We start from the raw sequence: 20,821 nt of genomic DNA, 5'->3' as shown, positions 1-20,821 counted from the left end.
TCAACTCTGGTGCCCAAACACTAGGCATGCCCTGTAGCTGTTGTCAGGGGACCAGATGCCCTGTAGCTGTTGTCAGGGGATCAGATGCCCTGTAGCTGTTGTCAGGGGACCAGATGCCCTGTAGCTGTTGTCAGGGGACCAGATGCCCTGTAGCTGTTGTCAGGGGACCAGATGCCCTGTAGCTGTTGTCAGGGGACCAGATGCCCTGTAGCTGTTGTCAGGGGACCAGATGCCCTGTAGCTGTTGTCAGGGGACCAGATGCCCTGTAGCTGTTGTCAGGGGACCAGATGCCCTGTAGCTGTTGTCAGGGGACCAGATGCCCTGTAGCTGTTGTCAGGGGACCAGGTCCACCTCTATAAAGCAACAATCCCAACTTTTTTCAGGACCCTGAAAGACGTCACCCTCAACCGCAGCCCCAGCACCTCACACAGGAGCAACATACACCCCGCCCAGACCAGCGAGATACCCTCCCAGACCTGCAAGACCCCCTTCTCAAAGGACCTGTATGGAGAGAACCCACTCCAAGAGGACCTGCACCCGGACCGCAGCATTGCCAGCCACACCCCAACCAGCTAAGACCACCCCAAGCAAACCCTGGCCACACCCTGTATAGGCTCCCACTATATCAGACCTTTGTCCCTTCTGCCCAACTCATGCCCCCCGCCACTGCGTCAAGTACCTCAACATGACAGCAGTACATATGCCCAGGCTGTGAGCAGGGCAACAGGCCCAACCCCCACTATTACACCCCCCCCAATCCCCATCCTGCGACCTAACAGGTAGGTTTCAGATGCTCAACATGCTCTGCTCACACCTACTGTGATGATCCGGGCCTATACCACACAAAAACAAAACTAGACACTATGGAACACAAAGCCTTTACTATCTCTTCATGGGAAGGGGAAGCAGCTTCCCTGCTGTAGCGTGCCGGGGGGAATTAGTTTGGGCACACACAGAATAACATCCTGCGCCAAGGTGGGCCACCAATACTTCTCGGAGAGAGATTGAATAGTACGGGTGACGACAGCGACGACAGCTGTGTGCCCACGTCAACAGCCTCTCCCTTATCCCCGTGGGAACATAGATGCGCTTAGGAGGACAGGTAGTGGGTGCGAGTTCCCTCTACAGAGCCTGGTGAATGTCCACATCTACGTCCCAGATCACAGGGGATATGACTCGAGAGGGACAGGGAACGCAGGTCCTCTGGAATTTGGGTGACCAGTCCATGATTCTCATCCTTGACCATTAGATGGTGGGGTTATGGCGTTGGAGTCATGGGAGGCCTAGGATGATCTTGTGAGCTGGTGCACTAGTGATGAAGGGAATATTCTCCTGATGAATGGACTCCACGGTGAGAGTGAGTGGTGTGATGATGTGTGTGATGGTTCAGGATCCTAGTGGTCGATTATCAAGAGCTTGGACCGGAAACAAAGAGGAGAGTGGGTATGAGGTTATATTAAGAGAGGAGGCACGGGTCTGGTCAATAAAGTTCCAGTGGCACCGGAATCCACTAGCACTGTAGAAACAGTACATGAGGGACAGCCAGCTAGTGTGATCAACACTGAAAAGGGTTTGGCAGAAAATGATGAATATGGGATATCCACACCTGCCCCAGGGGGTGGAAGATCACCTGACCGTCCCTCAGCTCTCGTGTATCTTGAGGTGGGACGTACCGGACACTGCTGAAGCTGGTGTCCACCTTGACCAAAATAGGGCCAGAGCCCCAGCTGTTACCTTCTATATCGTTCAGCCACGGGGAGGCGTGTGACCCCTACCTCCATGGGATCAGGCTCTGATACAGAATGGTCACTGAGGGTGGTTGAGAGGCGATGAGGGTACCGACGCTTCTGAAGTAGGTTATCCAGATGGATGGCCGTCACGATGAGAGAGAGGTTGTCTTCTCGACAGGCCAGTTCCGCCTGGACCTCCTTGTGCAGTCCTCTTCTGAATAGCGTACAGAGTGCCGGAACATTCCATCCGCTGGATGCTGCTACAGTCCGGAAGGTGAGCAACGGTCTGGTCATCCTGCCGTAGTTGGAGTAGGCGCTCACCCCCCTCTGCCCTCCGGTGGATGATCGACGATACCTCTGAACAGAGCCATGAACCCTTCATACGAATCAAGCTCCTCCTCTCTTCTCTCCCAGACAGCCGTAGACCACTCCAACGGCCCACCCAGTCAGCAGAGAAATAACTGTGTCAACCTTTGACCTCTCAGTGGTAGGGGCTCCCATCTGGTGCGCAAAATAGAGGGAGCACTGGAATAGGAAGCCACGGCATTTAGATGGGGTTCAATCATATTTATCCGGGAGGGACAGACGGGCATCGCTGACCTGGGTGGACTGCTGAATGGACTGGTGTGCTGGCTTGCTGGGTCGACTGGTGGCAGAGTATCCTCTGCTAGTTGAAGGCAACGCCACTCGGGTATGCTCGAGACGTTGAAGACTGCGAAGAACCTCTTCCATAGCCGTACCCAGTTACACCAGGTGGTCGTGGTGACAAAGTAGGTATCCCTGTTCGTCGACCATGTGGGAGATGTCCTGATTTCCTTCTGCTTCCATTTGGTGAGGCAGTATTCTGTAACGTATACGCTGGGAGTCAGAAAGCAAGTGCAGGTGGTGAGTTAAATTATAAACGGAACATGGCCCAGTTCAAGAAACACGAGTAGTTTACAGACATGAAACACATAGTCAGTACTGCCTTGGGAATAAACCCAAGGGAAAGCCAGATAAAGGGAAGGTAATGAGTGAGTTAATGGTGTCCAGGTGTGCCTATGATGAATGCCAGGTGCGTCTAATGATGGTTGCCAGGACCGGTGGTTAGTAAACCGGCGACATCGAACACCGTAGGGGAGGAGCGTGAGTAGACGTGACAACTGTAGACTAGTTTATCACTGACCTTAACCCAGAGTCTCTCAGAGCGTTCAGTCAGTCCAGTGAAACCTCTATCAGATCACAGCAAAATCACACTCTACTTGAACAGAGCTATGCTCAATCATGAGGCATCAAAGCCAAAGGAACTGAGTAATATTAAGAAATGCTATAGATGGAAGGAAAATAGCGCAACAGCAAATTCAATCCCTTCCAGACAATTTCCTGGACAAAGGGTGTGAATGTCATAGTGAAGGTATAAAGTCGTCAGTACAAAACCAAAACAGTATATTTGACCTCTCAGCTTCCCCGTCAAATCTAAAAATGTCAAGCACACAACCTAAGAGAATTAACAACAATGACAAATGGTTTGATGAAGGATCCAAAAACCTAAGTAAGAAATTGAGAAACCTGTCCAACCAAAAATATATTGACCCAGAAAATCTGAGCCTATGCCTTCACTATGGTGAATCACTAAAACAATAGAGAAATACACTACGGAAAAAGAAGGTTACAGCACGTCACAAATCAGCTCAATGTAATTGAAGAATCCATAGATCTAATCACTTCTGGGAAGATTGGATAACTCTCAAAGAGTTATCTATCCAAAACAGAGATGTATGGATAAACCACTTCTCCAATATTTTTGGCTCGATAACAAAGAACAAACAGCAAAAATATATACAAGATTTATTTTTTTATTTTTTTACATTTTTAGTCATTTAGCAGAGGCTCTTATCCAGAGAGACTTACAGTAGTGAATGCATACATTTCATTTCTAAACATCTTCTTTTTTTTCTGTGCTGGCCCCCCGTGGGAATCAAACCCACAACCCTGGCATTACAAACACCATGCTCTACCAACTGTGCTACAGGGAAGGCTCAAATACAAATCTTAGAAAAGGAGCAGCGAGATGGAGGAGAGAGAGGAAGTGGGATACAGAGAGAGCTATGACGAGATGTGGAGAGAGAGAGAGAGAAAGAGAGCACCGAGCGCTGTGCGATGTTGGGTAATGGTTGTAGATGCTGTGTTTGTAGCGGTAACTGTGGCTGAGCTCCCTGTGGAGGGTTTAACATATCTGCTGCTGAGGCACTCTGTAGGGATGGGCTTTTAAACCACACATATGCTGGGAAATGTTGTTCATCATTATTATATTAACAAAGTTAGTGGTATCATAGTGGTCAGGTTGCTGAAGATATGGTGTAAATATAACAGTAGGAGGCTAGACAGAGAGGCAGACAGACAGAGAGAGATAGATGGGGATTTGTGACCTGTTGCCACAAGAAAAGGTCAACCAGTGAAGAACAAACACCATTGTAAATACAACCCATATTTATGCTTATTTATTTTCCCGTTTGTACTTTAACCATTTGTACATTGTTACAACACTGTATATATACATAATATGACATTTGTAATGTCTTTATTCTTTTGGAACTTCGGTGAGTGTAATGTTACTGTTCATTTTTATTGTTTATATCACTTTTGTATATTGTCTACTTCAATTGCTTTGGCAATGTTAACATATGTTTCAAATACCAATAAATGCCCTTGAATTGAATTGAATTGGTGGATGAGTGAGAAAGGAGCAATAGAGAGATGGAGAAAGCAATATAGTTACACATTTCAAATTGCTTCCAGTTCTCTTCAATAGGTATATGTTCACTGGGAGCCAAAGACCTTCGCTAGAAACGAGATAAAAGCGGTAACAGTACTGTTTGTCCATCTAGAGACGCCGTAGCCAGAATTAATATAGTCAGAATTAATCTAAGATAACTCAAGATAACGCAAGATAACAAGATAACTCAAGACATTTTGAAGTTTTTGCAGAGGAGATTTAAGTCGCTCAATTTCACAGATAACTAAGATGTTTGGTGCAGTATTTCTCAATGAAGAAATGTACATGAAAACAAGTCGTCTCTCGTTGAACGACAACAAATACGTCATTGAAGAATCCCTACTGTTGACCAATTACCGAATGAGGAGCGTAGACTTAGGCTACCGAACTTCGGCTTTGATGTAACAAAAAATGGAAAGCATGCGGGAGCCTTTACTCTGTTAGTGAAAGTGAATTAAATGAAACAACTTTGAACACAGTGTCTTCCATGTGGATATTGGTGTCTTTTAATACGTAATGAGTGTCTAATCCCTGTTCACATAAACCCAGATTCAGGCCCCTGCCCAGTGTCTAATCCCTGTTCATATCAGCCCAGATTCAGGCCCCTGCCCAGTGTCTAATCCCTGTTCATATCAGCCCAGATTCAGGTCCCTGCCCAGTGTCTAATCCCTGTTCATATCAGCCCAGATTCAGGTCCCTGCCCAGTGTCTAATCCCTGTTCATATCAACCCAGATTCAGGGTCCTGCCCAGTGTCTAATCCCTGTTCATATCAGCCCAGATTCAGGCCCCTGCCCAGTGTCTAATCCCTGTTCATATCAGCCCAGATTCAGGTCCCTGCCCAGTGTCTAATCCCTGTTCATATCAGCCCAGATTCAGGTCCCTGCCCAGTGTCTAATCCCTGTTCATATCAGCCCAGATTCAGGGTCCTGCCCAGTGTCTAATCCCTGTTCATATCAGCCCAGATTCAGGCCCCTGCCCAGTGTCTAATCCCTGTTCATATCAGCCCAGATTCAGGTCCCAGCCCAGTGTCTAATCCCTGTTCATATCAGCCCAGATTCAGGTCCCTGCCCAGTGTCTAATCCCTGTTCATATCAGCCCAGATTCAGGTCCCTGCCCAGTGTCTAATCCCTGTTCATATCAGCCCAGATTCAGGTCCCTGCCCAGTGTCTAATCCCTGTTCATATCAGCCCAGATTCAGGGTCCTGCCCAGTGTCTAATCCCTGTTCATATCAGCCCAGATTCAGGTCCCTGCCCAGTGTCTAATCCCTGTTCATATCAGCCCAGATTCAGGGTCCTGCCCAGTGTCTAATCCCTGTTCATATCAGCCCAAATTCAGGTCCCTGCCCAGTGTCTAATCCCTGTTCATATCAGCCCAGATTCAGGTCCCTGCCCAGTGTCTAATCCCTGTTCATATCAGCCCAGATTCAGGTCTCTGCCCAGTGTCTAATCCCTGTTCATATCAGCCCAGATTCAGGGTCCTGCCCAGTGTCTAATCCCTGTTCATATCAGCCCAGATTCAGGTCCCTGCCCAGTGTCTAATCCCTGTTCATATCAGCCCAGATTCAGGTCCCTGCCCAGTGTCTAATCCCTGTTCATATCAGCCCAGATTCAGGGTCCTGCCCAGTGTCTAATCCCTGTTCATATCAGCCCAGATTCAGGGTCCTGCCCAGTGTCTAATCCCTGTTCATATCAGCCCAGATTCAGGTCCCTGCCCAGTGTCTAATCCCTGTTCATATCAGCCCAGATTCAGGTCCCTGCCCAGTGTCTAATCCCTGTTCATATCAGCCCAGATTCAGGGTCCTGCCCAGTGTCTAATCCCTGTTCATATCAGCCCAGATTCAGGGTCCTGCCCAGTGTCTAATCCCTGTTCATATCAGCCCAGATTCAGGTCCCTGCCCAGTGTCTAATCCCTGTTCATATCAGCCCAGATTCAGGTCCCTGCCCAGTGTCTAATCCCTGTTCATATCAGCCCAGGGGGTTCTATCTATCTTTTTCTTCCCACAACACTAACATGGTTAGGAGCAGGTCTATGACGCAGGCTGGGCTTCAACTCCAAAAGGCAGGACAGAAAGAAGAATGAATGGAGAAAGAGAAGAGGAAAGGGGGAGAGAGAGTAGAGTGTACATTTGATTCGGCACTCTTGTCACAGCGACGAGTAGTGTTTAAATCTCCGTGGTACTCAATCAGAAAGACTATGAATAGAATATGTTGTTCCTGGAATAGGAGACATATCTCCTGAACCTACAGTACCTACAAACACAAACTTCCCAGCATCTTAGAAACACACATTGTGAAGCAGGAGTGTGTGTGTGTGTGTGTGTGTGTGTGTGTGTGTGTGTGTGTGTGTGTGTGTGTGTGTGTGTGTGTGTGTGTGTGTGTGTGTGTGTGTGTGTGTGTGTGTGTGTGTGTGTGTGTGTGTGTGTGTGTGTGTGTGTGTGTGTGTAGCAGAAAATGAAAATTACACTACGGATGCATAATCCAAACGCATCGCATCACCCTCCTGTAACTGAGCAGTAGATGAGTGACATACGGTGGCAGAGAGGTGAAAGCAGAGGGAAAGTTTTCAGACATGTCAGAGGGGGCTCTTTCTCTCTCTCTCTCTCTCTCTCTCTCACTCTCTCTTTCGCTCTCCTCTCTCCTCTCTCTTGCTCTCTCTCTCTTTCACTCTCTTTCCTCTCCCCTCTCTTGCTCTCTCTCTCTCTCACTCTCTTTCCTCTCTTCTCTCTGTTGAAAGAGCTGCAGGGTTTTAGGGAGATGGATGGCATACATCAGCATGGGATTGTAACAGTGAGACATGAGTCATAATTATTTACTTAATTTGTTGTTGTTGTTGTTGTGTTGTCTGTGTGTGAGAGATGACCTCCCAGAGGAGTCAGCGGAAACTGATTGTTTATGTGTAGTAATTATGTTATCAGTGTTTGGCTCTCTACTGTGGAATTGGTATTGTTGAGAGGGCCAAAATAATTACTGGGAGACATTTCTGTGATATGAAAATCAAGTTGCAATGATTATTTTCTGTGTTTTTTGTTAGCTCTTTTTACAATCACAGTCTCACACACACACACACACTCTGATATACACCCAGCAGCTGCAATTTGTTGTTGTAAATATGGACGACAAACTGCAGCATCCACTTGTTAAAATGTTTGACGTGCTACACGAGATTCCACTGTGTGAATATACATTAATGAGCATCTTTTTCTCTGCCTCTGTGCCTGCATTCTGTTCTCAGTCTTCCCCGTGTGTTCTTCTGGCTCTATGTCAAATGTCTATTGCATTTATACAATCCAAATAACCTTTAAGCATTCTCATCCACTCCCTTCCTCTTCCTCTCCACCCTCCCTCTCCCTCTCTCTCTCTCTCTCTCTCTCTTTCTCTCTAACTCTCTCTCTCTTTCTCCCCTCTCTCTCTCTCTCTCTCTCTCTCTCTCTCTCTCTCTCTCTCTCTCTTTCTCCCCTCTCTCTTTCTCCCCTCTCTCTCTCCCTGCAGTCTGTTCGCAGTACTCGCGGGGTGTGTTTGCTATCTTCGGCCTGTACGACAAGCGTTCGGTGCACACCCTGACGTCGTTCTGCAGCGCTCTGCACATCTCCCTGGTCACGCCCAGTTTCCCCACGGAGGGGGAGGGCCAGTTCACCCTGCAGCTACGCCCCTCTATCAGAGGAGCTCTGCTGTCCCTGCTGGACCACTACGACTGGAGCCGCTTTGTATTCCTCTACGACACAGACAGAGGTACCAGCTGTCAATCAAACAATACCCAAGCAATTAATCAGTCAGTAGATCAGTCAATCAGTCAGTCAATTGGTCAGTCAGTCAATCAATCAACCAGACAGTCAGTCAGTAAGTCAATCAGTCAGTAAATCAGTCAGTCAATCAGTCAGCCAATCAGTCAGCCAATCAGTCAGTCAGTCAGTCAGTCTGTCAGTCAGTCTGTCATTCAATCTAAGCATTCTAAGGGAAGCAGGAAAGAGGAAGAGGAGAATGGGATGGAGGGAGCGCGTGCTGTACACAGCTCAACCCAGTCATTAACACAGCTCAACCCAGTCATTAACACAGCTCAACCCAGCATTAACACAGCTCAACCCAGCATTAACACAGCACAACCCAGTCATTAACACAGCTCAACCCAGCATTAACACAGCACAACCCAGTCATTAACACAGCTCAACCCAGCATTAACACAGCACAACCCAGTCATTAACACAGCTCAACCCAGCATTAACACAGCACAACCCAGTCATTAACACAGCTCAACCCAGTCATTAACACAGCACAACCCAGTCATTAACACAGCTCAACCCAGCATTAACACAGCTCAACCCAGCATTAACACAGCTCAACCCAGCATTAACACAGCTCAACCCAGTCATTAACACAGCACAACCCAGCATTAACACAGCTGAACCCAGTCATTAACACAGCACAACCCAGTCATTAACACAGCACAACCCAGTCATTAACACAGCACAACCCAGTCATTAACACAGCTCAACCCAGTCATTAACACAGCTGAACCCAGTCATTAACACAGCTCATCTCTACAAATCTCAACCCAGTCATTAACACAGCTCAACTCTACACACCTCAACACAGTCATTAACACAGCAGAACTCTACACAGCTCAACCCAATCATTACCAAAGCTCAACCCAGTCATTAACACAGCTCAACATTGTCATTAACACAGCTCAACCAAGTCACTAACACAGCTCAACACAGTCAGTAACATAGCAGAACTCTACACAGCTGAACCCAGTGATTAACACAGCACAACCCAGTCATTAACACAGCTCAACCCAGTGATTTACACAGCTCAACCCAGTCATTAACACAGCTCAACTCTACACAGCTCAACACAGTCATTAACTTAGTAGAACTCTACAAATCTCAACCCAGTCATTAACACAGCTCAACCCAGTCATTAACACAGCACAACCCAGTCATTAACACAGCACAACCCAGTCATTAACACAGCTCAACTCTACACAGCTCAACACAGTCATTAACTTAGTGGAACTCTACAAATCTCAACACAGTCATTAACACAGCTGAACCCAGTCATTAACACAGCTCAACCCAGTCATTAACACAGCTCAACCCAGTCATTAACACAGCACAACCCAGTCATTAACACAGCACAACCCAGTCATTAACACAGCTTATCTCTACACAGCTCAACCCAGTCATTAACACAGCTCAACCCAGTCTATTAAGACAGGATTGTTACAGAACTGACTGTAACTGCGACTGTGATTATTTTAGGAGAGGTTAAACTGTTGACAGAGGTTAAAGAGAGCCCAGTCCCCTTGATGCTGTGTGTGTTTGCAGAGTGGGCACAGCTGATGCCCTCCACTACAGACTATCGTCATGGGAACACTCAGCACGGAACCCTAAGCCAGACATTCCAACATCCTCACGCCATGCCAGGGTCTCTCTATACCCTCTGAGTGGCGAACAGTGCCAGTCCCTCCATACACCACATTTTCTCACTGTGTGTGCCTCCCTCCTCTTTGCCAGTCTCTCTGTGGCCCGGCTTGGCTCGGTCGACACCAAGGGGATCGGAGGTGCCGTTTCCGCTTCACTCACCCGTGATTCGCAGTGGCAGGGCCGTTCATTAGCATTTCCCATCAGCCCTGCGCTGTCGGTAATGTGGTGGAAAATGGGCAGTAAGAGGGATCTGTTTTATGCTCCGTGCTCTGCAGACAGCATGGCACACACACACACACACACACACACACACACACACACACACACACACACACACACACACACACACACACTCTCTCTCAGATTTAGCTTCTGCAACTACTGAGGGTTCACCTGTTGTAATGCATTTTAAACTGGGAGGAAATGCATGTTGAAACATACTGAGGTTTTTGAAGGTCTGTGTGTGCCCATTGGTTGACAAAGATCAGTTCCCAAGCTGTCTTTTATGTGTTCATGTGTCAACTGACACATTTTGGGTCTATAAGAATGTTTCTTTCATTGTACAATTTCTCCTGTTGTCTGTTGTATAGTCAGGGCTAGGCTCTGGTCAGGAGGTAGGCACACAGTCTGAACACAGAGACAGACAGACACACTGTTACATACTGTTACACAGTCTGGACACAGAGAGACAGACAGACACACTGTTACATACTGTTACACAGTCTGGACACAGAGAGACAGACAGACACACTGTTACATACTGTTACACAGTCTGAACACAGAGAGACAGACAGACACACTGTTACATACTGTTACACAGTCTGGACACAGAGACAGACAGACACACTGTTACATACTGTTACACAGTCTGGACACAGAGAGACAGACAGACACACTGTTACATACTGTTACACAGTCTGAACACAGAGAGACAGACACACTGTTACATACTGTTACACAGTCTGGACACAGAGAGACAGACAGGCACACTGTTACACAGTCTGGACACAGAGAGACAGACACACTGTTACATACTGTTACACAGTCTAAACACAGAGAGACAGACAGACACACTGTTACATACTGTTACACAGTCTGGACACAGAGAGACAGACAGACACACTGTTACATACTGTTACACAGTCTGAACACAGAGAGACAGACAGAGAGCCACAATGTTACACAGTCTGGACACAGAGAGACAGACAGAGAGCCACAATGTTACACAGTCTGGACACAGAGAGACAGACAGAGAGCCACAATGTTACACAGTCTGGACACGGGCAGACAGACTGTTAGGTAGTCTGGATAAATACACACAGACAGACACACTGTTAGTTCGTTTGGACACAGACAGACAGACAGACAGACAGACAGACAGACAGACAGACAGACAGACAGACAGACAGACAGACAGACAGACAGACAGACAGACAGACAGGCTGAGGAGTATTTACACAGGGACAGCTGTTGTTGGTGATTGCTGTGTCTCTGGGAGTGTTTAGGGGGAACTGTAGACATAATGATGGAGGCATCAGGGTGTGAGAGACAAACAGTGACAGAAAGACAGAGGGTGATAGAGTCAGGAACAGACAGCAGAGACAGGCAATCAGGACAGTACCTGGGGGCGTGATGGGTACTGTAGTGAAGGGTTGAACTAGACAGACAAGAAGGAAGAGGGAACTAGCGAGCGAGGGAAAGGGCGTCTGGGATTTGCAGTGTTTCTTTTGCTCCAAACACTGTTTTTGTTGACTTAAATATTTGATCTATTTTCCCCCCAAAGTGAGAATATTCTATCTTCAGCTTCAATTTTCTGGAATGTTATTTTTGTGGCCTGGCTGTCATCTCCCCAGGTTGGTGATATCTGAGTGGTTGTCTTTATGTCTCTGTTCTGTTGTCTAGGTTACGCCATCTTACAGGCAATCATGGAGCGTGCAGGTCAAAACGGTTGGCAGGTGAGCACCACAAGGGTGCACACACACACACACACACACACACACACACACACACACACACACACACACACACACACACACACACACACACACACACACACAGGTTAATTGCTCTGTCTCTGTGCAGGTGAGTGCCATCTGTGTGGAGAGTTTCAATGAGGCAGCGTACCGTCGTCTGCTAGAAGATCTAGACCGCCGGCAGGAGAGGAAGTATGTCATCGACCTGGAGCCTGACAGACTGCAGTGCATTCTAGAACAGGTGAGTCTGAGAGACTGCAGAGCATTCCAGAACAGGTGAGTCTGAGAGACTGCAGTGCATTCTAGAACAGGTGAGTCTGACAGACTGCAGTGCATTCTAGAACAGGTGAGTCTGACAGACTGCAGTGCATTCTAGAACAGGTGAGTCTGACAGACTGCAGTGCATTCTAGAACAGGTGAGTCTGAGAGACTGCAGAGCATTCCAAAACAGGTGAGTCTGAGAGACTGCAGAGCATTCTAGAACAGGTGAGTCTGACAGACTGCAGTGCATTCTAGAACAGGTGAGTCTGACAGACTGCAGTGCATTCTAGAACAGGTGAGTCTGACAGACTGCAGTGCATTCTAGAACAGGTGAGTCTGACAGACTGCAGTGCATTCTAGAACAGATGAGTCTGAGAGACTGCAGAGCATTCTAGAACAGGTGAGTCTGAGAGATTGCAGAGCAAACTTGAACAGGTGAGTCTGAGAGAATGCAGAGCATTCTAGAACAAGTGAGTCTGAGAGACTGCAGAGCATTCTATAACAAGTGAGTCTGAGAGACTGCAGAGCATAGTAGAACAAGTGAGTCAAAGACTGCAGAGCAATCTAGAACAGATGAGTCCGAGAGACTGCAGAGCATACTAGAACTGGTGATTCTGAGAGAATGCAGATCATACTAGAACAGGTGAGTCTGAGAGACTGTAGAGCATTCTATAACAGATGAGTCTGAGAGACTGCAGAGCATTCTAGAACAGGTGATTCTGAGAGACTGCAGAGCATTCTAGAACAGGTGATTCTGAGAGACTGCAGAGCATTCTAGAACAGATGAGTCTGAGAGACTGCAGAGCATACTAGAACAGGTGATTCTGAGAGACTGCAGACTGCAGTGCATTCTAGAACAGGTGAGTCTGACAGACTGTAGAACATTCCAGAAATAGTGAGTCTGAGAGACTGTGAGCATTCTAGAACAAGTGAGTCTGATGAGAGACTGTAGAGCATTCTAGATTAGGTGATTCTGAGAGACTGCAAAGCATTCTAGAACAAGAAAGTCTGGTGAGAGATTACAGAGCATTCTAGAACAGGTGAGTCTGATAGACTGCATAGCATTCTAGAACAGGGGATTCTGATGAGAGACTACAGAGCATTCTAGAACAAGTGAGTCTGATAGACTGCAGAGCATTCTAGATCAGGTGACGACAGAACTCACCCTCACACATCCTCACACACACATCCTCACACACATCCTCACACACATCCTCACACACACATAAACACACACACATAAACACACACACATAAACACACACACACACACATAAACACACACACATAAACACACACACATAAACACACACACAAACACATAAACACACACACACACACACACACACACGCGCACACACGCACACAAACACACAGAATCTCTCTCTGAGCCTTTTGGTTGTCCATCCTTATTAGTTCCCCTCTATTCCTCTCTTCACTGAACCGATCTATTTACAACCAGACTGTGATTCTGACAGTTGAGGCTGGTGTGTCTGTCTGCCTCTTCTCTGCTGCTGTCACCTTTGACCCCAGCTCCAGGGTAACGTCCTATTGGTCAGTCATCTGTCACTACTTCCTTCGCATGCATCACTTCCTTTTCTGGCCAGATCTCCCTTCCTGTCTACTGGTCTGACAAATACGGGCAGACACCAGCAGTTCCGCACACACACACACAAATGCACGCGCACACACACACACACAAACACACCTGTGTGATGGTCTGCCCAGGAACAGCTGGCTCAGAAGTATTGGCATGGATGGCATCATTAGTCTGACAGAGACTGCTCTGTTTCTGTCTCTCTCTCTCTCTCTCGCTCAATTCAATTAAATTAAATTCAAGGGGCTTTATTGTCATGGGAAACATATGTTAACATTGCCAAAGCAAGTGAAGTAGATAATATACAAAAGTGAAAGAAACAATACAAATGAACAGTCAACATTACACTCACAGAAGTTCCAAAAGAATAAAGACATTACAATGTCATATCATGTATATATACAATGTTGTAACGATGTACAAATGGTTAACGTTTCTCCTCCTCTATTTCCCTCTTCTCTTCCTCTCTTTTTCCAGGCCATTAGTGTGGGCAAACATGTCAAAGGCTACCATTACATCTTGGCCAACCTCGTAAGTCTGCGTGTGCCATCTTAACAGTGCAACAGTCTAAAGTGGTTTCCTTTCCTTGTCTACTCCACTCCTGCTCCCCTTCATCTGTGCTAACATGAACCAACTGAACAAGTGAAAGTAAATTCCACTGTCCCTATCCACATTGTGTTTTTTAGATTAGTGCAGATGAACGAGAGTAGACGAGGAGAGGAAAGGGGGAAGGTTGTGGTATAAACAGAGGGGTTCAGTCAGGTGGCTGTGGTTTACCTCTCTGTGGAAAATGGGAGTCAACTCTGAACCAGACAGACCTATGCCTTTGTGGGGAGGATGGTTTGAAGGCACTTCAGACAGCCCATTCCCTCTCTATCTCCATCCCTCACTCTCCCTCCCTCTCTATCTATCTCTCTCTCTATCCCCCACTTTCCCTCTCTATCTATCTCTCTCTCTATCCCCCACTCTCCCACTCTATCTATCTCTATCTTTCGCTGTCTTTCCCTCTCTCTCTCCTCTATTCCTTGGGAAGAGAAGGTACATCCCTGTCTCAGAGCTTTCATGTTCAGACTTGGCAGGCAAGGTTAATCTTCAAATGCAGTTGTGCCTAACACCTCTCTCTCTTGCTCTCTCTCTCTCTCTCATTCTCTTTTCCTTTCTTTCTTTCTCTCTCTCTCTCTCTCTCTCTCTCTCTCTCTCGCACTCTCTCAATTAAATTTAAGGACTGTATATCTCTCTCTCTCCTTCTCTCTCCCTTTCTTCCTCCCCCCCCTCTCTCTCTCTCTCTCTCTCTCTCTCTCTCTCTCTCTCTCCCCTCCAGGGTTTTAAAGACATATCTCTAGAAAGGTTTATGCATGGTGGGGCTAACGTCACAGGGTTCCAGTTGGTTGACTTCAGTAAGCCCATGGTCCTCAAACTGATGCAGCGCTGGAACAAACTGGACCAGAGAGAGTACCCAGGCTCTGACAGCCCACCCAAGGTACATACACACGCATACATACTGCTGCTGGGAGAGGGTTCTAGAATCATATTGGAGAGAAACCTCTTTCTCTTGTCACAGCCCTTTAGCCAATCAGACTGTGACTTTGAGAGGCAGCAGGAGAGACTCAGCCAATCACACGGTGACAGATGGTGTTAGACACAGAATGGTAGAGAGCACTCTTCCATAGTGTCCTCACACCTCTATCTTCTACCCATTCTCTCTCTCTCTCTCTCTCTCTCTATCCCTCCCTCTCCCCCTCTCCCTCTCTCTCTCCCTCTCTCCTCTCTCTATCCCTCTCTCTCTCCCTCTCTCCTCTCTCTATCCCTCCCTCTCCCCCTCTCCCTCTCTCTATCCCTCCCTCTCCCCCTCTCTCTCTCTCTCTCTCTCTCTCTCTCTCTCTCTCTCTCTCTCTCTCTCTCTCTCTCAATTCAAATAAATTCAAAGGGCTTTATTGGCATGGGAAACATATGTTTACATTGCCAAAGCAAGTGAAATGGATAAACAAAAGTGAAATAACCTGTTATGGCTAGGGGGCAGTATTTTCACGGCCGGATAAAAAACGTACCCGATTTAATCTGATAATTACTCCTGCCCAGAAACTAGCTTTGGATAGAAAACACCCTAAAGTTTCTAAAACTGTTTGAATGGTGTCTGTGAGTATAACAGAACTCATATGGCAGGCAAAAACCTGAGAAGATTCCAAACAGGAAGTACCCTCTCTGACCATTCCTTGAGCTTCTTGGCTCTGTTTAAAGAAAATGTAGGATCTTTGCTGTAACGTGACACTTCCTACGGCTCCCATAGGCTCTCAGAACCCGGGAAAAAGCTGAATGATGTAATTCCAGCCGCTGGCTGAAAAACTTTAGCGCGTTTGGATGGTGGTCGATCAGAGGGCCATCAGACTGAGGCTCGTGCACGAGGGGATCCCATGTTCTTACTTTCTCTCTCTTTGTACTAAAAAACGATTTCCCGGTCGGAATATTATCGCTTTTTTACGAGAAAAATGGCATAAAAATTGATTTTAAACAGCAGTTGACATGCTTCGAAGTACGGTAATGGAATATTTAGACATTTTTTGTCACGAAATGCGTCGTGCTCGTCACCCTTCTTTACCATTTGGATAGTATCTTGAACGCACGAACAAAACGCCGCTGTTTGGATATAACTATGGATTATTTGGGACCAAACCAACATTTGTTATTGCAGTAGAAGTCCTGGGAGGGCATTCTGACGAAGAACAGCAAAGGTAATAACATTTTTCTTATAGTAAATCTGACTTTGGTGAGTGCTAAACTTGGTGGGTGTCTAAATAGCTAGCCGTGATGGCTGGGCTATCTACTGAGAATATTGCAAAATGTGCTTTCACCGAAAAGCTATTTTAAAATCGGACATAGCGAGTGCATAGAGGAGTTCTGTATCTATAATTCTTAAAATAATTGTTATGTTTTTGTGAACGTTTATCGTGAGTAATTTAGTAAATTCACCGGAAGTTTGCGGGGGGTATGCTAGTTCTGAACGTCACATGCTAATGTAAAAAGCTGTTTTTTGATATAAATATGAACTTGATTGAACAAAACATGCATGTATTGTATAACATAATGTCCTAGGGGTGTCATCTGATGAAGATCATCAAAGGTTAGTGCTGCATTTAGCTGTGGTTTGGATTTATGTGACATTATATGCTAGCTTGAAAAATGGGTGTCTGATTATTTCTGGCTGGGTACTCTGCTGACATAATCTAATGTTTTGTTTTCGTTGTAAAGCCTTTTTGAAATCGGACAGTGTGGTTAGATAAAGGAGACTCTTGTCTTTAAAATGGTGTAAAATAGTCATATGTTTTAAAAATTGAAGTTTTTGTATTTTTGAGGAATTTGTAGTTCGCGCCACGCCCATCATTGGCTATTGGAGCAGGTGTTCCGCTAGCGGAACGTCTAGATGTAAGAGGATAAACAATAAAAAGTAAACTGTAAATATTAAACTCACAAAAGTTCCAAAAGGATAAAGACATTTCAAATGTCGTATTATGTATATATACAGTGTTGCAACAATGTGCAAATATTTAAAGTACAAAAAGGAAAATAAATAAACATAAATATGGGTTGTATTTACAATGGTGTTTGTTCTTCACTGGTTGCCCTTTTCTTGTGGCAACAGGTCACACATCTTGCTGCTGTGATGGCACACTGGTATTTCACTCAGTAGATATGGGAGTTTATCAAAATTGTGGTTCTTTTTAATCTGAGGGAAAAATGTGTCTCTAATATGGTCATACATTTGTCAGGAGGTTAGGAAGTGCAGCTCAGTTTCCACCTCATTGTGTAGGCAGTGTGCACATAGCCTGTCTTCTCTCTCTGCCTCTTTCTCTCTCTCCTCTCTTTTTACTTTCTCTCTATCTCTTTAGTTCTCTCTTCCATCTGTCTATTCTTTCTCTCTCACTCTCTGTCTCTGTCTCTCTCTCTCTCTCTTTCTCTCTCTCTGTGTGTGTCTCTGTCTCTGTGTCTCTGTCTCTCTCTCTCGCTCTCTCTTTCTCTCTCTCTTTCTCTCTTTCTCTTTCTCTCTCTCCTTCTCTCTCTCACTCCTCTCTATTTTACTTTCTCTCTCTCTAGTTATCTGTTCCGTTTGTCTGTCCTCTCTCTCTCCCTCTCTCCATCTCTCTCACCCTCTTTCTCTCTCTTTCTCTCTCTCTCTGACTTTCTCGCTCTGGCTGTTCTCTCTCCCACACTCTGGCTGTTATTTTCTCTCTCTCTCTCAGTGATAGCTTCAGAATGGTGTGACATTTTTCACCCTGATATTGCTGTTAATTGTGTATCATCATTTTAATATTTATATGATAAATCTTTGTTAAAGGATGGCCAGTCCATCAATTGTCCTCCACTGATGAGTGTACACAATCTCAGATTCTAGTTAGTGTGTGTGTGTGTGTGTGTGTGTGTGTGTCTGTGTGTGTGTGTGTGTGTGTGTGTGTGTGTGTGTGTGTGTGTGTGTGTGTGTGTGTGAGTGTGTGTGTGGGGGGGGGGTGTTTGTGTGGGTATGTGGGTGAGATTTTGAGTTTGTCATTCTCAGCGTTCTATTCCTGGAATACGCTATGAAACCAAATGGCATTCGCTGACATCAAACCATTATTGGAGCAACCTTTCAAGACCAAAATAACTAACATTTCAGTTTTGTCAGCGGGATGCAGATGCTTACTGAATTAGTGAATGACAAGGCCCTTTGTATGCAATTAAACAGCCAGCTTTATGTATTATCAAATCGCATTTTATTGATCAAATACACATGGTTAACATATGTTATTGTGAGTGTAGCGAAATGTTTATCTTCATTCACAATCATTAGAACATTAGAACAAAGAATGGGCTATGTTTTATTAATACCTGTCAAATACTATTAAGACTACACTTCCAGTGTCACTGTAGAAGACTTCCAGTGTCACTGTAGAACACATCCAGTGTCAATGTAAAACACTTCCAGTGTCACTGTAGAACACTTCCAGTGTCACTGTAGAACACATCCAGTGTCAATGTAAAACACTTCCAGTGTCACTGTAGAACACTTCCAGTGTCAGTGTAAAACACTTCCAATGTCACTGTAGAACACTTCCAGTGTCAGTGTAAAACACTTCCAATGTCACTGTAGAACACTTCCAGTGTCACTGTAGAACACTTCCAGTGTCACTGTAGAACACTTCCAGTGTCACTGTAGAACACTTCCAGTGTCAGTGTAGAACACTTCCAGTGTCACTGTAGAACACTTCCAGTGTCAGTGTAGAACACTTCCGGTGTCACTGTAGAACACTTCCGGTGTCAGTGTAAAACACTTCCAATGTCACTGTAGAACACTTCCAGTGTCACTGTAGAACACTTCCAGTGTCACTGTAGAACACTTCCAGTGTCAGTGTAGAACAAGCTTCTCAAAGAAAGATAGAAGAAATTCTTGAGATAAGATAAAGGGAAGATCATGAAAAAGGCATGGTTTATAACCCCCCCAACATGGTTTATAACCCCCCCAACATGGTTTATAACCCCCCCAACACACACTGTGTGTGAGTAAGAAGGGAGAGACATGCAGAGTCAGAGTGATGCAGACCTGATGTGAAGTGTGTCCCCTGAGTTTATCCTTCCTCCTTCCCTCCTTTCCTTCTCTCCTCCTCCTCCTCTCCTCCTCTCCTCTCTCAGTTTGGTCTCTGTCATGATGTGAATGCTTCCTGCTGTGGGTGTGACGGCCTTTGTAGCAATGTGTGTGTATGTGTGTGTGTGTATGTGTGTGTGTGTGTATGTGTGTGTGTGTGTTTGTTGACGTGAGGGCACCCTGCTGTGGGTGTGAATACCTCCATAGTGCTGTTTGTCTTACCTGATTACAGATCTGTTAGATAAACCTCCTCTGAAGAATGTCATGTCTCTCTTAAATCATTATCTTACTGCCGCAGACGGGTCTCATGGGGATCCATTCATTCACATAAATGGGACTTATTTCATACATTTCTGCAGAGTTCTTCGTGAAGGAAAGAGAGGAAGGTTCCACACCACTTTCTCACTTTCATATGTTGCTTAGTTATTTTCAGATGATCTCACTTGCTCTTTGTAGCTTTGGCAACCATGTGTGTGTTTTCTAAACCTGTTCGCGCCTCTCCCTGTAGGCTTTACAGACACTACCCACCCCTTGGTTGCAACCCTTCTAATTAATGTACCCTGTGCACACAACCCATGTGGAATTCCAGGTCTCTGGCAGCGTTTGAACTGCTGATATGCGGTCCAGAACGTAGAGTTTATCTCAGCCTATGCTGCCCTTCAGTCCCTTAACTTTTTGGCCCTGACAGAGACATGGATCACCCCAGAGAACACTGCTACTCCAGCTGCTCTCTCTTCATCTGACTACATGTTCTCTCATAGTCCAAGAGCGTCTGGTTGTCATGGGGATGGCAGAGGGCTACTCATTTCTCCATCTCCTCATTTGAATTCCATGCGATCACTGTCACTTCAAGCTTGACATTATTGTCACCTATCTCCCCCTCTTCAACCCTATTCTCCTCCCTTTTTGCATCCTATGATTCACACTGTCCCTTTCCTTCCGGCCAGCTCGGCCCTCCTATCCAGCTCCGTGGCTGAGTGACTCATAGAGCTTATAGAATAGGGCTGCGGCAGCCGAGTGAAAATGGAGGAAAACTAAACTAAACTTCTGGAGAACCTATCATCCTTTCAGTCCCTCCTCTCTACTTTATCTTCCTCTGTATCCGCAGCTAAAGCCACTTTCTATCACTCTAAATTTCAAGCTTCTGCCTCTAACTCTAGGAAACTATTTTCCACCGTTTCCTCCCTCCTTTATCCCCTACCCCTCCTCCTCCCTCCTCCCTCTCTCCGGACGACTTTGTCAATAACTTTGAAAAGAATGTTGACGACATCTGTTCCTCATTCACTCAAACTATTGAGTCTACTGGTCCCACTCATTCACTCAGCCGATTGAGTCTACTGGTCCCACTCATTCACTCAGCCTATTGAGTCTACTGGTCCCACTCAATCACTCAGCCTATTGAGTCTACTGGTCCCACTCATTCACTCAGCCGATTGAGTCTACTGGTCCCACTCATTCAATCAGCCTATT

At 45.9% G+C, this 20,821-nt stretch overlaps 1 protein-coding gene across 6 annotated transcripts in view; it reads left to right on the top strand.

Moving 5' to 3' along the window:
* LOC115206576 (glutamate receptor 4) overlaps positions 1 to 20,821 on the top strand; it is a 142,519-nt gene that overhangs the window by 65,615 nt on the left and 56,083 nt on the right. For all 6 annotated transcript variants that reach the window (XR_003880820.1, XR_003880819.1, XM_029773711.1 and 3 more), the window contains exons 3-7: positions 7,976 to 8,215; positions 11,812 to 11,864; positions 11,992 to 12,123; positions 14,218 to 14,271; positions 15,062 to 15,220. Coding sequence is in view for 4 of the 6 variants with exons in the window: in XM_029773711.1 (XP_029629571.1) it covers positions 7,976 to 8,215; positions 11,812 to 11,864; positions 11,992 to 12,123; positions 14,218 to 14,271; positions 15,062 to 15,220 (638 nt within the window). In the remaining 2 variants the exon portion in view is untranslated. The remainder of the gene's footprint in view (positions 1 to 7,975; positions 8,216 to 11,811; positions 11,865 to 11,991; positions 12,124 to 14,217; positions 14,272 to 15,061; positions 15,221 to 20,821) is intronic.

This window comes from Salmo trutta, chromosome 13 (assembly GCF_901001165.1).
Source record: "Salmo trutta chromosome 13, fSalTru1.1, whole genome shotgun sequence".
NCBI lineage: Eukaryota > Metazoa > Chordata > Actinopteri > Salmoniformes > Salmonidae > Salmo > Salmo trutta.
The sequence above is the reverse complement of the archived record's forward strand: the minus strand, read 5'-3'. Positions and strand labels throughout refer to the sequence as shown.